The 16,945-nt window shown below is 36.7% G+C and overlaps 1 protein-coding gene across 5 annotated transcripts in view; it reads right to left on the reverse strand.

The window, feature by feature from the left end:
• Positions 1–16,945, reverse strand: part of arhgef28a (Rho guanine nucleotide exchange factor (GEF) 28a) — a 76,707-nt gene that overhangs the window by 48,196 nt on the left and 11,566 nt on the right. For all 5 annotated transcript variants that reach the window (XM_048188560.1, XM_048188563.1, XM_048188561.1 and 2 more), the window contains exons 3-4: positions 7,740–7,890; positions 5,879–6,379 (exon numbers count right to left, since the gene is read on the reverse strand). In XM_048188560.1, coding sequence (XP_048044517.1) covers positions 5,879–6,379; positions 7,740–7,890 — 652 coding nt within the window. The remainder of the gene's footprint in view (positions 1–5,878; positions 6,380–7,739; positions 7,891–16,945) is intronic.

The following is a 16,945-nucleotide window of genomic DNA, read 5'->3' on the forward strand; positions in this document are numbered from 1 at the left end:
CAGGATACAAAGAATCGAGTGCATAAAGCCTCTTATAGGTGTGGGATTATTTTTTTGTCCTAATTCATTGAGGACAAGTTAGTGGATGTTGACAGACATACTAAAGAAGGGACTCTAAACCGGACTGGTGTGTTTGTAAAAACACAGAACATGCACACACAGTAATTGATTGAACAGATGTCTACGACTCTTTGTTATTGACGGTGGTATTCAAAACACTGTTCAAACTGAAGGGTCAGTGAGATGAAGCAACATTTCCACAGCAAAAATCACACTGCTCTTGGTTTACAATTTCTGCAAGTACAAACCTGATTCCAAAAAAGTTGAGACACTGTACAAATTGTGAATAAAAACAATGCAATGATGTGGAAGTTTCAAATTTCAATATTTTATTCAGAATAAAACATAGATGACATATCAAATGTTCAAACTGAGAAAATGTATCATTTAAGGGAAAATAAGTTGATTTTAAATTTCATGACATCAACACATCTCAAAAAAGTTGGGACAAGGCCATGTTTACCACTGTGTGGCATCCCCTCTTCTTTTTATAACAGTCTGCAAACGTCTGGGGACTGAGGAGACAAGTTGCTCAAGTTTAGGAATAGGAATGTTGTCCCATTCTTGTCTAATACAGGCTTCTAGTCGCTCAACTGTCTTAGGTCTTCTTTGTCGCATCTTCCTTTTTATGATGCACCAAATGTTTTCTATGGGTGAAAGATCTGGACTGCAGGCTGGCCATTTCAGTACCCGGATCCTTCTTCTACGCAGCCATGATGTTGTAATTGATGCAGTATGTGGTCTGGCATTGTCATGTTGGAAAATGCAAGGTCTTCCCTGAAAGAGATGACGTCTGGATGGGAGCATATGTTGTTCTAGAACTTGGATATACCTTTCAGCATTGATGGTGCCTTTCCAGATGTGTAAGCTGCCCATGCCACACGCACTCATGCAACCCCATACCATCAGAGATGCAGGCTTCTGAACTGAGCACTGATAACAACTTGGGTTGTCCTTGTCCTCTTTAGTCCGGATGACATGGCATCCCAGTTTTCCAAAAAGAACTTCAAATTTTGATTCGTCCGACCACAGAACAGTTTTGCACTTTGTCACAGTCCATTTTAAATGAGCCTTGGCCCAGAGAAAATGCCTGCACTTCTGGATCATGTTTAGATATGGCTTCTTTTTTGACCTATAGAGTTTTAGCCGGCGAATGGCACGGTGGATTGTGTTCACCGACAATGTTTTCTGGAAGTATTCCTGAGCCCATGTTGTGATTTCCATTACAGTAGCATTCCTGTATGTGATGCAGTGCCGTCTAAGGGCCCAAAGATCACGGGCATCCAGTATGGTTTTCCGGCCTTGACCCTTACGCACAGAAATTGTTCCAGATTCTCTGATTCACTGTAGATGATGATAACTTCAAACTCTTTGCAATTTTTCTCTGAGAAACTCCTTTCTGATATTGCTCCACTATTTTTCGCCGCAGCATTGGGGGAATTGGTGATCCTCTGCCCATCTTGACTTCTGAGAGACACTGCCACTCTGAGAGGCTCTTTTTATACCCAATCATGTTGCCAATTGACCTAATAAGTTGCAAATTGGTCCTCCAGCTGTTCCTTATATGTACATTTAACTTTTCTGGCCTCTTATTGCTACCTGTCCCAACTTTTTTGGAATGTGTAGCTTTCATGAAATCCAAAATGAGCCAATATTTGGCATGACATTTCAAAATGTCTCACTTTCAACATTTGATATGTTATCTAGATTCTATTGTGAATAAAATATAAGTTTATGAGATTTGTAAATTATTGCATTCATTTTTTTATTCACAATTTGTACAGTGTCCCAACTTTTTTGGAATCGGGTTTGTACGTCACTTATATATGTTGCAAGAAGTTGCAAAAAACCGAACCAGTTATTTGTTAAAGGATTGCTGTTGTTCGATTTGTTTTGTTGGTGAACTGTGTAAAGTGCATTTTGTTAAAAATGTTTTGTTTTGTTTTGTTTTGTTTATCTCAGCAAACTCAGCCAACAACAATCCCAGAGGAATGCGATCAATTTAAAGGATTAGATAAACATATTCATATCCAATATGAAAATGTCCAAGTTGTTTTGATACATTCAAAACAGTAATAATACTTGAGATAAATGGCTGTTACTTTCACTGAGAGTAGCAAGAATGTTGCTATAGAGTCCTGTCTTTAATTGAAGCTGACACACCATAGCAATGAAATGAACGCTAATTCAGCTGTGCAATTTACCGCAAACAATCACTAGTGTTATGTAAGGGGCCCCATGTGCACTACAGACATTCTTTAAATCTTTCTCCTTTCTCACTGTTCAAGAAATTAGTTAATGTTCCATGATGGAATGGGTACATTATCCATTCTCCAAGAGAGCTCCAGACCATTACAACAACTACACTGCAAAAAAAAAAAAAAAAAAAAAAGTAGTACATATATATACATATACATATATATATATATATATATATATATATACACATATATATATATATATATATATATATATATATATATATATATATATATATATATATATATATATATATATATATATATATATATATATATATACACACACACATACATACATATATGTACAGTCCAATAATATTGGATTATTATTTTCATTACAGAACTTTCTGCAGTGAACAGGCTTTTTATATCAATATGCATGTGAGGATCAATCAGAATTGTCTGTGTAAGTTTTCCTAATTCAGATGAATTATCCTACTGTAATTAAAACAAATTACAAATTAAAGCCGAACAGTAAGTAAATACACACAAATAAAGATTTTTCAATGCAAAATTGAACTACTACAACACATAAAAAGTTTTTTTTTTTTTTTTTTTAAAAACAACAACAAAGAAACAGATAATGTATAACAGATCATTTGTATATTTTTAACAAAATGCATTTTACACAGTTCACCAACAAAACAAATCGAACAACAGCAATCCTTTAACAAATAACTGGTTCGGTTTTTGCAACTTCTTGCAAAATATATAAGTGACGTACAAACCCGCTTCCAAAAAAGTTGGGACACTGTACAAATTGTGAATAAAAAAGAATGCAATAATTTACAAATTCATAAACTTATATTTTATTCACCAATTTGCAACTTATTAGGTCAATTGGCAACATGATTGGGTATAAAAAGAGCCTCTCAGAGTGGCAGTGTCTCTCAGAAGTCAAGATGGGCAGAGGATTACCAATTCCCCCAATGCTGCGGCGAAAAATAGTGGAGCAATATCAGAAAGGAGTTTCTCAGAGAAAAATTGCAAAGAGTTTGAAGTTATCATCATTTACAGTGCATAATATCATCCAAAGATTCAGAGAATCTGGAACAATCTCTGTGCGTAAGGGTCAAGCGGGCAACCATACTGGATGCCCGTGATCCTCTGGCCCTTAGACGGCACTGCATCACATACAGGAATGGTACTGTAATGGAAATCACAACATGAGCTCAGGAATACTTCCAGAAAACATTGTCGGTGAACACAATCCACCGTGCCATTCGCCGGCTAAAACTCTATAGGTCAAAAAAGAAGCCATATCTAAACATGATCCAGAAGCGCAGGCGTTTTTTCTGGGCCAAGGCTCATTTAAAATGGACTGTGACAAAGTGGAAAACTGTTCTGTGGTCAGACGAATCAAAATTTGAAGTTCTTTTTGGAAAACTGGGACGCCATGTCATCCAGACTAAAGAGGACAAGGACAACCCAAGTTGTTATCAGCGCTCAGTTCAGAAGCCTGCATCTCTGATGGTATGGGGTTGCATGAGTGCGTGTGGCATGGGCAGCTTACACATCTGGAAAGGCACCATCAATGCTGAAAGGTATATCAAAGTTCTAGAACAACATATGCTCCCATCCAGATGTCGTCTCTTTCAGGGAAGACCTTGCATTTTCCAACATGACAATGCCAGACCACATACTGCATCAATTACAACATCATGGCTGCGTAGAAGAAGGATCCGGGTACTGAAATGGCCAGCCTGCAGTCCAGATCTTTCACTCATAGAAAACATTTGGTGAGGAAGATGTGACAAAGAAGACCTAAGACAGTTGAGCAACTAGAAGTCTGTATTAGACAAGAATGGGACAACATTCCTATTCCTAAACTTGAGCAACTTGTCTCCTCAGTCCCCAGACGTTTGCAGACTGTTATAAAAAAGAGGGGATGTCACACAGTGGTAAACATGGCCTTGTCCCAACTTTTTTGAGATGTGTTGATGCCATGAAATTTAAAATCAACTTATTTTTCCCTTAAAATTAAACATTTTCTCAGTTTAAATATTTGATATGTCATCTATGTTGTATTCTGAATAAAATATTGAAATTTTAAACTTCCACATCATTGCATTCTGTGTCCCAACTTTTTTGGAATGGGGTTTGTAATATATTCCAACAAAAAAAATGGCTATGCTGAAACTGTGCTCTGAAATGTGGCCAGCACATATATAGTCATATTATTGTTCACTATTTAAGTTTATATCACTGTGTGTTTATATTGGCTGTCTGTCACATGAGAAGCATGCTCATAACACTCATCCTCCTGATAAACTGCTCTGACGCAATAGAGTTTCCTCAAACTGGAAATCCCCAATGCACAAAAAATATGAGTTTAAAGGTGCCCTAGATTATGTTTTTAAAAGATGTAATATAAGTCTATAACGGCTAATGCTACTCTGTTGGAGAGATTTATAAAGAATGAAGTTGTGTTTATGCATTATACAGACTGCAAGTGTTTAAAAATGAAAATAGCGACGGCTCTCTTGTCTCCGTGAATACAGTAATAACCGATGGTAACTTTAACCACATTTAACAGTACATTAGCAACATTCTAACGAAACATTTAGAAAGACAGTTTACAAATATCACTAAAAACATCATGTTATCATGGATCATGTCAGTTATTATTGCTCCATCTGCCATTTTTCGCTATTGTTCTTGCTTGCTTACCCAGTCTGATGATTTGGTTGTGCACATCCAGACGTTAATACTGGCTGCCCTTGTCTAATGCCTTTTATAATGTTGGAAACGTGGGCTGGCATATGCAAAGATTGGGGGCGTACACCCCGACTGTTACGTAACAGTCGGTGTTATGTTGAGATTCGCCTGTTCTTTGGAGGTCTTTTAAACAAATGAGATTTATATAAAAAGGAGGATACAATGGAGTTTGAGACTCACTGTATGTCATTTCCATGTACTGAACTCTTGTTATTTAACAATGCCAAGATAAATTCAATTTTTCATTCGAGGGCACCTTTAATCATTATTATATTATATTATATTATATTATATTATATTATATTATGTTATATTATATTATATTATATTATATTATATTATATTATATTATATTATATTATATTATATTATATTATATTATATTACTTTACATTACAGTATAGTATGCACAGATCCATGGTAGTGTACATTGGCCCAGGAACTCAAATCTGCTCACCTTGATGAGTCTAGCTTCTAAGTGAATACAAAACACTATTACTTAGAGTTACTCAGTTGTGACTAAAGGGCTGTTGAATTTAACCCTATCTTCCACTAACGAACCATAACAAACACTGTGCAGAGCTCGCACTTTCTCTCTCTCTGTGTGAGAGTTATATATATATATATAAAAAAACCTGTCAAACTATGGCACATCTGTAAATATCACATGACGCTCTAAACATTTCAGAAAGGTGATTATGTTTCCAAAACACAAATCACATGAATATATCACAGTCTGGGTTATTGTGCTTTGAAGTATTATTTTTTTCTGAAAGCTAATTAGTTTGAAGACTTTGCAAAATCTATTTGTACATAAACACAGTGACACAGTGACTGACCTTGCTTCTCCCGTTCAGCTTGGCTGTCCCATCCCAGAAAGTGCAAGTTAGCCAAGGCCTGTGTGATTTTTTCATCAGCAGAACTGTGTTCTCCCACTGTGCATCTGTACTCTGGATCAGACTCTGATGTTCCTGAAGCTTTGCTCTGGCTGAAAATCCTCTGCTCGCAAACATTGCGCCCTTGTTCTGTCTCTGCTAGGCTTTCCAATGGAAATAATTCCTTTGGATCACAAATTCCATCTGTCCCATGCTGGCCAATCTGTTCTAAATGATTCGTCTCAGATGAAATCCTTTTCTCTGGGTAGAATTTCCTTAGAATATCCTGGTGGCTGCTGGATGTCAAGGGTTCAAAGTTTATCAGCTGCTCCGCCACCTCTTGTGCCTCATCCTTTATGTATTCCAGAGAGAGCTCTCCTGATTGGCAGAGGGGGCTGATGGGACTTCCGCTGTTCCTCGTGAAGCAGTAGACCTCCACAGATACTTTCTCTGGAACATTGTGACCTTGATGGAGAAAAGGCAAGACAGGTTAGGTGAGACAACTCATTAAATATGTTAAATGATATCTACTCATGATGAACTACACATTCATGTTTATCTGGAGGTGCATTATAGTAAATAGTAAAGGCTACAGGCTACTGAAAAAGGAAAGTCATTTAATATGTCGTTTCTGGGGACTTTAAAATCCTTTAAAAATTAAAAGGCCAGGGTAATATTTATACATCACAGCATTCTCTTGTGTTACTGTCTTGATTCAGGTCAAATTGCAAAACACAAAAACAGGAACTATATTCTATAAAGGAAAAAAATCAACCACTGGCTCATTTTTATTTTCACTGACACTTAAAACCATCAGGTAACTTAAGCTCATATCTCTATTTCATTATGTTTCAAGACTTAACTGTTTCTTTCGGATATCTGTTGCCTTCTAGCTAGTTGTTTTCATAGAAACAAATTCTTAACACCTCACCATATACTAACAAACACGCCAGTGATATCCTGGTTTCCATGTCAACAGGAAATCCCCTTACAGTCGTTCACACCAAGGACGATAACTATAAAGTTTCAATAATCGTTCAAATTATATAAAAATAAGTAAGTCCACACCACAACTATAAAGTTTACGACAGAGAGGAATGATATTGTTAGATTCACTTTCAGAACATTTTCCAGCTGATGAATGATAAAATCATTGACAGCCAATCAGAATCCACCTTACTTTAAAGGGGACCTCTCATGCAAAATTCACTTTTATAAGGTGTGTTTGAACACAGATGTGTGTCCACAGCTTGTGTAAACAACCAGTCTATAAATGGTAAATATCCACCCACTCTTTTTTTAATAATCCACATAAATCATAAACAGTCTCTCCAAATGAGCAGTTACGTAAGTGTAGGGGGAAGCTCCGCCCATGACTGCCAAGGGAATCTGCCCTATTAGCTTAGCTCCTCCCCTGAATGAGCTGTACACAGTCAAAATCCCTTTCAAGGAAAGTCTGTTCACTCTGCGGTCATATATGCAACGCCTCCGGGCAGCTATTTCTGCCATCCCAGACCACTCACAAAAAATATATTTTTGATATATTTATGGTAAGAAATTTACAAAATATCTTCATGGAACATGATCTTTACTTAATATCCTAATGATTTTTGGCATAAAAAGAAAAATCGATCATTTTGACACATACAATGTATTGTTGGTTATTGCTACAAATATACTGTGCTACTTATGACTGGTTTTAGTAGTCCAGGGTCACATATAGTAACTGTTAGTTATCGTTGTTGATGTGAACAGGTCTATACACAATCAAAGAAAAAGGCCCTAAATGCATGTATGACACCCTGTGATTTATTCAGTGTCTCACCAGGCACAGTGAATCTAAGTGAGCTGTGATCCTCGGCCCTGTGAGCTGTGGTTACATGGTGAAGGGATGAGCCCACAAGGACCACATAGTAGTCAGCTTCCTCATGAACACACGGAAACACCTGCAGCTTCACACAGACCTCCACCTGACCCTGAGAGAGAGAGAGAGAGAGAGAGACAATTACATCCACGTTATCATTTCTGTTAAAGGTGCCCTAGAATCAAAAATTGAATTTATCTCAGCATAGTTAAACAACAAGAGTTCAGTACATGGAAAAGACATACACTGAGTTTCAAACTCCATTGCTTTCTCTTTCTTATGTAAATCTCATTTGTTTAAAAGACTTCCGGAAAACACGTGGATCTCAACATAACACCGACTGTTACGTAACAGTCAGGGTGTACGCCCCCAATATTTGCATATGCCAGCCCATGTTCCCAACATTATGAAAGGCATTAGACAAAGGCAGCCAGTAACGTCTGGATCTGCACAGGTGAATCAACAGACTAGGTAAGCAAGAACAACAGCGAAAATGGCAGATGGAGCAATAACAAACTGACATGATCCATGATAGCATGATATTTTTAGTGATATTTGTAAATTGTCTATCTAAATGTTTCGTTAGCATGTTGCTAATGTACTGTTAAATGTGGTTAAAGTTACCATCGTTTCTTACTGTATTCACGGAGACAAGAGCCGTCGCTATTTTCATTTTTAAACACTTGCGTCTGTATAATTCATAAACACAACTTCATTCTTTATAAATCTCTCCAACAGTGTAGCATTAGCCATTAGCCACGGAGCACAGCCTCAAACTTATAGAGAATCAAATATAAACATCAAAATAAATACTTTACTCACATAATTTGAAGCATGCATACAGCATGCATGACGAACATCTTGTAAAGATCCATTTGAGGGTTATATTAGCTGTGTGAACTTTGTAAATGTGCTGTAATATAATCGAGAGCTGGTGTGGCAGGGAGCACGCAAATTAAAGGGGCAGCGCGCTGAAAAAAATCAGTGCATAGTTAATGATGCCCCAAAATAGGCAGTTAAAAAAATTAATTTAAAAAAATCTATGGGGTATTTTGAGCTGAAACTTCACAGACACATTCAGGGGACACCTTAGACTTATATTACATCTTGTGAAAAAGCATTCTTGGGCACCTTTAAACACAGCATGTCATAATGGATTCGTTAGAAATTTATTTTAAAAGCCCAGACAAATCTCTGGAAATAGAGCGTTTTTTCATGTCAGTAAAATTCACTGAAATATCATGTTAGCCAAAATGAAAATGAAACTAAACAGAGGGAAACAATGACAGACAGGGAAAAGATTGAGAGAGAAGATCAGTGAGTAAGCGAGAGATTCTTGTTGTTTTTGTTATTAGCTTGTTAATGCTGTTAATGTGATGTCTGGTGCTGCAGGAGCACACTGTAGATTGATACCATATGAGGGCAATCTGCACCTCCAGTTTCTTTGATTTAGCAGCATTAGGTGAAAAAGGAGGATATGAAATGTTCTCCTTTATCTCCAGCCTTTTTTGTTTGTTCACTGAACATTGGGCTCCTCCTGTACAGAATTGTTTGCATAGACATTTGGTTATACCGCATCAAAGGACATAGCAAAATCATGATGTAAATTTAAAGCAAAAAAAAAAAAAAAAAAAACACTTCACAAAACCAGCCCAGTTCCCAAGTGCTTCCCAACAGAAAACAGAACAAAAACACTTCCCTTTGGGCATTTTACAGAAGCTTTCGGTCCTAAACCCTAAAAATTTTATATATATTAAATGAAAAAAAAACCCTGTGTGACAGTAATTCTTTATTTAAGGTGTATCTGAGGTCTAAACAGAGGCTGAATATTTATGTAAATGCTTCTTTTTTGTCTCAGATGCAGCTGTCGCAGATCACCAGTGTCATCAAAATGAATCTATGAGAGACAAATGACCGGCCGTGCTGATATTGAGCATGGTTATGAAACACATTTGCTTTTTGTGAATTAAAAATCTATAGGGAGCGTGTACAAAGTCTGATTGGTGAAACAAACTGGTATTGGTTTTATAATGAAGTTCAAATATGGGAAATGTAGCAATATTTATGCTAGGCTTTGAATTTTTTTTTTTTTTTTTTCATATTGGGAGTCTTAAATGCTGACAGAGTAATTAGGGTGATTAATCAGCGGGCAGGCTCATTATCAAAAGCGTGAGGTCATACATCTTGATTAGTACAGAGCTTGGCTCTATTGTTTCTCCTCCAATCAAAATATGCAACCCCATTTTTTGACTATGATCTCATGGAAGATAAATAGATAAAATTGTGTTCACTTTTAAATTATTTATCAAGTTAGCAAACATTAAGATCAATGGTTCATGTATCACCAAATGTTTAAAAATACTGAATATGAATAAAACATTCATGATATTTATAACTATTTGAATGTACATGACATAATGCATAACATTTGTTAATGCTATGGACACTATAATAAGGTGAAACCATCTTCATGTTCATATGAAATACTGTCTACTGAGATGTATACAGAATGGTATCAACGTTACAATAAACAAAGTTCAAGTGTGCTAAATACATGAGAAATGAAGAGTCACAATATCTCAAACATAATACAACCAGAAGCATGGAAAGTTTTCCAAAATGAAAACAGAGCAATTGTGTATATCAACACAAGCACACGAAAAATAACAAATCCAAAAGCACAATCATCCATCACCATCATCAATGCAGGCATTCACACGCACTTCCCAACACACACGCGGCCTATAGACATCTACCCATAATTCCACGCTTCAATTTCATTAAACAGACCCTGGATCAAAGAAACACCCTGTAAAAGAGGGAGGTGAACAGTAAATTCATTCTCGCCGGGGGCATGTGTGCAACAAGGCACTTTTCTCTTTCTCCCTCCATTCAACATAAAGCCCCTGTTTGATTGTTTGCCTTCCTTCACCAGACGTCTCCCTCACTTCCTGTCATTTAAGGGGCCCTGCAGAAATAGTGATGGAGAGAGAGAGGAGGGATACACAGCAGGTTTGGTGTGGGAATGAGGGAAAGGTAAGGTCTCTCTCTCTCTCCTCTTTTCTCAGGCACTGCACTTCATAATGGGATGAATGATGAGCATGGGATTCTCTCCCTCCATCTTTCTGCTCCTCCTTTCATTTCTTTCCTCACTCTGTCTCGCAACTGCACAGATTCAAAGTGTTCCTGCTCTTTCCATAGCAGTAAAAAAAAAAAAAAACCTCTTAAATACTTCATCTAACAGACCGATGTTTTAGTTTTACTTGCAAATATTATGGCTAGTCTGTCCAAAATTTTACAATATCAAATGATTTCTATTTTAATAATTACCATTTTTTTTGAAAATCCAGTAAATTAAACACTAAAAACAGAAAGGTACTTGATTATTTTATCGTTTTATTTGGAAACTAAAAGAGTCAAACCAAGAGATAAGATTATTCATAAGAAATGAATAATGAGTCTGGCATCAGTGCAAAAATGGCTGCTTCACATTGCAAAACTTGAGTTAAAAAAAAAAGACAAAACACACACATTCATACATATCTCACAAAAATGGCTTGTTTTAAAGATATAGAAAATGATGCACATCAAAAAATATTTATTCAACCTCATAATTATATTTCAATTATTGTATAAAACAGATGGAACAGAGCAGTTAGCAAGTGCACACTTTGTCATGTTTAGTCTTGTTGTCATGCTGGCTTATAAATGAGGAAAAGAGTAGAAGCTGCAGTTACTCCCTGGATCGATGAAGGGATGTTATTGTCTCTAGCACCTGTTTACAGACTAGTTCCTGGAAGAAAAAAAAACACCTCACTAATACACTGCTGGTCCCTGTGGATGGCATGTGTTTGTTCCCTTACCAATGACATAACCACTGCCATCTGAGAAGGGTGTGTATAGATTCTCATGTTCAAACAGGATTCATGTCCAAATGCATGTTTTGGTGAGCACTGCTATTCAATGGTGATTCTTTTTCAGACGTCTGTGCATCTCACATTTTACATCATCTAGTCTGATTCACAACATCACAAATCACATTTTTTACATACAAATCAACCACTTTATTTATGACAGAAATGGGTATAACAGTATGTGATGAATGTCTGTGCAATTTTGTTTTAATTATTCCCATTTCTAACCAGTCGAGTTAGTTTCAGAACAACGTGCCAAAGCTTTAGAACTATAAACATTAACATATTATTGGTCACTTATTTACTAGAGGTTCGGTCAATTATGTGACACAGGGATGGGTTGTTATTATTATACACCATAAATATTTGAATTCAATAACATAATTTACGATCATAATTTTAACATTCTGAACTCCACATTATAAAATGTCTGTTTTGTTTATCATTTATCAACAGCCTTTGAAGAATATGATCAAATATCTTAAAACCATTCAATATAAATTTATATGAATAAAATACAAACCCGATTCCAAAAAAGTTGGGACGCTGTACAAACTGTGAATAAAAAAGGAATGCAATAATTTACAAATGTCATAAACTTATATTTTATTCACAATAGAATATAGATAACATATCAAATGTTGAAAGTGAGACATTTTGAAATGCGAAATATTCATAAATATTCATATTCAAATATTGGCTCATTTTGGAAAAAAGTTGGGACAGGTAGCAATAAGAGGCCGGAAAAGTTAAATGTACATATAAGAAACAGCTGGAGGACCAATTTGCAACTTATTAGGTCAATTGGCAACATGATTGGGTATAAAAAGAGCCTCTCAGAGTGGCAGTGTCTCTCAGAAGTCAAGATGGGCAGAGGATCACCAATTCCCCCAATGCTACGGCGAATAATAGTGGAGCAATATCAGAAAGGAGTTTCTCAGAGAAAAATTGCAAAGAGTTTGAAGTTATCATCATCTACAGTGCATAATATCATCCAAAGATTCAGAGAATCTGGAGCAATCTCTGTGCGTAAGGGTCAAGGCCGGGAAACCATACTGGATGCCCGTGATCTTCGGGCCCTTAGACGGCACTGCATCACATACAGGAATGCTACTGTAATGGAAATCACAACATGGGCTCAGGAATACTTCCAGAAAACATTGTCGGTGAACACAATCCACCGTGCCATTCGCCGTTGCCGGCTAAAACTCTATAGGTCAAAAAAAGAAGCCATATCTAAACATGATCCAGAAGCGCAGCCGTTTTCTCTGGGCCGTCATGTCATCCAGACTAAAGAGGACAAGGACAACCCAAGTTGTTATCAGCACTCAGTTCAGAAGCCTGCATCTCTGATGGTATGGGGTTGCATGAGTGCGTGTGGCATGGGCAACTTACACATCTGGAAAGGCACCATCAATGCTGAAAGGTATATCCAAGTTCTAGAACAACATATGCTCCTATCTAGACGTCGTCTCTTTCAGGGAAGACCTTGCATTTTCCAACATGACAATGCCAGACCACATCCTGCATCAATTACAACATCATGGCTGAGTAGAAGAAGGATCCGGGTACTGAAATGGCCAGCCTGCAGTCCAGATCTTTCACCCATAGAAAACATTCAGCGCATCATAAAGAGGAAGATGCGACAAAGAAGACCTAAGACAGTTGAGCAACTAGAAGCCTGTATTAGACAAGAATGGGACAACATTCCTATTCCTAAACTTGAGCAACTTTTCTCCTCAGTTCCCAGACGTTTGCAGACTGTTATAAAAACAAGAGGGGATACCACACAGTGGTAAACATGGCCTTGTCCCAACTTTTTTGAGATGTGTTGATGCCATGAAATTTAAAATCAACTTATTTTTCCCTTAAAATTATACATTTTCTCAGTTTAAACATTTTATCTGTCATCTGTTGTATTCTGAATAAAATATTGAAATTTGAAACTTCCACATCATTGCATTCTGTTTTTATTCACAATTTGTACAGTGTCCCAACTTTTTTGGAATCGCGTTTGTAAAATACATGAAATAAATACATTTATAGCACGCTTTACTCAAACTCATTAAATGTCACATATATTTTAGTCATTATTTAATGTGAAACAACACTGTTGTGACCTCTGAACTCTCGTATGGTGGACTGTGAGCTGGGCGAATGCTGCCTGTGACTACTTGTGTGATTCAGCATTTTTCTTTGTGTTAAGATTTGCAGATAGGGAAATAGCTCATCTCCAACTCTACTATTTGCTAACATAGTACGTTTTTCACCAGAAGCTTGCGATATGCATGAAATCCATGTTAAATAAATAATAAAAACACTCAGGATCGATGTTGTATTAAGAATGCTTTTCTCAATCAATCAACATCAGTACTGAAAGGAACAATATTGTAAGATCACATTTTTCACTGTAATTTGATGCTTGAAAACATCCTGCATTAAATTAAACTGACAAATAAAAACCATTTACTAACCATTAGATAATAAAATATTTAATCAAATACAGATGTCATTGACATCACCCACCCACCCAATATGTACAGTATATGGTGTAGCTGACTTTCAAAAGAAAGGCCACCTGACCAAATAGCTCAAGCTTTACCGACAAGCTATGAAATATGTAGTCTGTGCAAAGCATAATCTTCTTAGGGAGCTGAAATATTATTTCTAGAAATGTCCTCTTTATTAGAGATAATCACCTGTTGGATTTTCTTTGATCATGGTGTTCCTGTCTGAACAAAACAGGGAAGGAATCTCAAAGAATGAGATTATATCTTAGAATATTTTTGTGGGATCCAAAATGGGGGTAAAAATAGTAAGAAGGATTTGTAAAATGTAATAATATGAAATTACATAATCTGATAAGGTAAATCCAAAGCCAGAATAATATTTTTGATATTATAAAGAGATAAATAGGATAAATGTCAAGTGTTCAACTGAACATTTCTGGACAAAAAAAAGCTTAGTGGTATTAGTGGCCATCGCATTCAAAATACATTGTCAAATACAAGTCAATTAAAGCTTCCCATTAGCGCACAGTCAGAGCTGATCGATAAGTGCCATTTAGTCAGCTAGCAACTGTTTTGCCCTGTTTACACCGGATCACAAGTAGACGAGGGCGACACATACCCATTCACACCTGGTGTTTTAATCCATCTCTTTTGTCTACTTTCAACCACTTCTGTCCTGATTTCTTTAATGGGAGGGTCTATGGGCGGGTGAATGTATGAGTTTTTTCAGATCTTTCAATCTAATGGACAAAATAAGCTTGCGCAATTAGCTTATGAACTCGCCCGGAGACGACAGAAAAACATACAGCTTTTGTTTCTGCTCCAACAGCCGCAAGACTACACCGAACGCTGTCAGGAATGATTAGACAACATTGTGTTTGGTACGTTTTTCATCTTCAAACCAAATTTAGGACTTCACAAAGTTTTAATCCCATCTGGCAAGCTCGCTTCCCATAATGTTTACACATTAGGTCAGTAGGCAGAGAGTAGGCAGTATTTAGTGGCTGTTCGAACACATTCGACATGAGCGTCTACAGTAGGAAAGCAAATGCGTTTTCGACATTTCAATTAACATCTCAGCAGCCAGCGGGCAGGTTTATTTAGGTCAACATCAGCACAAAATCATTCTGTTTTTATATGAGCTGTTCTGCTCAACGCATCTACATAATTTTGGCTGAATTTCACAGCCATATTTTGTAGGTAAGTGTTTAACCAGAACAGAGCATCATGTGTCCATTGAGGAAATGCCTTCCTTGCGATTCCAACTGATATTCAAAGCAGTACACAGGAATAGGAAGAACACAGTGCACAGGATTCTTTCCAAGCTCATAGTGCCACGTGAGAGGATTTTCCAAATAGCCCCCCAAGGACTCCACATGACTCACAAGATTCCAGTTTTCCAAAGACATCCAAGATTGAAGCGTTGCAGTTCTATATGCTTAATGACATAACCGAGGGAGTCATGCCAGCAGCCAACATGACCCACATCACTTCACGAGTTCACACTTACAAATAATCAGATACCTAATAGTATGCAAATCGGATAGTAATAGTATGCATATTTGGTGTGCTGTCCGAGGAAAGGGCTCCGAGCTCGGTATTTGGCCCGAACCCAGAGTACTCCCCCCGTATTTCTGGTTTAAGAAAAGTAACCAGGCTAGTGTGAGGAGATGGGGTGGTGGAGGGATGCTGAAAACGGTCCAATAAATAAATAAATAAATAAATAAATAAATAAATAAATAAATAATTAATATATAGGTGAGTCAGCTGCCTTTATATATAGGTCTCCACTCATGCTGATTGGGTAGATATGTTGATTGCTGATTGATGATTGATGACTGCTGGTTGGAGTGATGTGATGATTAGTTTAGATCATTTGAATGTGTTCTTCCCAAACTTTGTCAATAAAACTTCATTTAACACTTCACCTAATGTGAAAAGCTGAACATCTAGAGAATCATTTACTAGCATAATCAGCATTGTCCAGTGCACAGACATACCAATAATGTAATTGTCTTCACACTATGCCATTCAAAAGTTTGGGGTCAGTATGATTTGAAATCTCTTATGCTCACCAGGGCACATTTATTTGATTAAAAATACAGTAATATTGTGAAATATGTAATTTTTCAGCATCATTACTCCAGTCTTCAGTGTCATTATCCTTCAGAAATCATTCCAATATGCTGATTTTTTCCACAAGAAAATTTATTTTTATTATAATTATTAAGAAACATTATCATTATTATTATAGTATTAACAGTAGTGCTGCTTAATATTTTTGTGGAAACCACGGTAGAGAAAGTTTGATGGACACAAATAAAGTATTTTATAACAATATAAATGTCTGACACTTTTGATCAATTTAATGTGTCCTTGCTGAATAAAAGTATTAAATTCTTATTAAAAACATCTTAGTTTTGAAAGTGTATTTCAGGAAAGGGGTCCCTTGCAAGAGGATCTTTATATATTTGGGGATCCTTGGCATGAAAAAGTTTGAAATGCCCTATACACTAGATAAGGTCAACCTAACTCCCTCTATTTGATCATATACTATCACCACTCTGTGGTTCCCTAGCTGCAGTTTATTCAGTGTTATCAAAATACTGACGGACAAACACAGAGGCCTTTTCCTCAATGCTGTTTGTTCCAGTCAAACATCAACAGAGCTCTCCTCACTTCACAGAAGAAAGTGCACACAGAGCCAGACTTCACTATCTCTGTAATGATGTTTGGGAAACAA

Source organism: Megalobrama amblycephala, linkage group LG4 (assembly GCF_018812025.1).
Source record: "Megalobrama amblycephala isolate DHTTF-2021 linkage group LG4, ASM1881202v1, whole genome shotgun sequence".
Classification (NCBI taxonomy): domain Eukaryota; kingdom Metazoa; phylum Chordata; class Actinopteri; order Cypriniformes; family Xenocyprididae; genus Megalobrama; species Megalobrama amblycephala.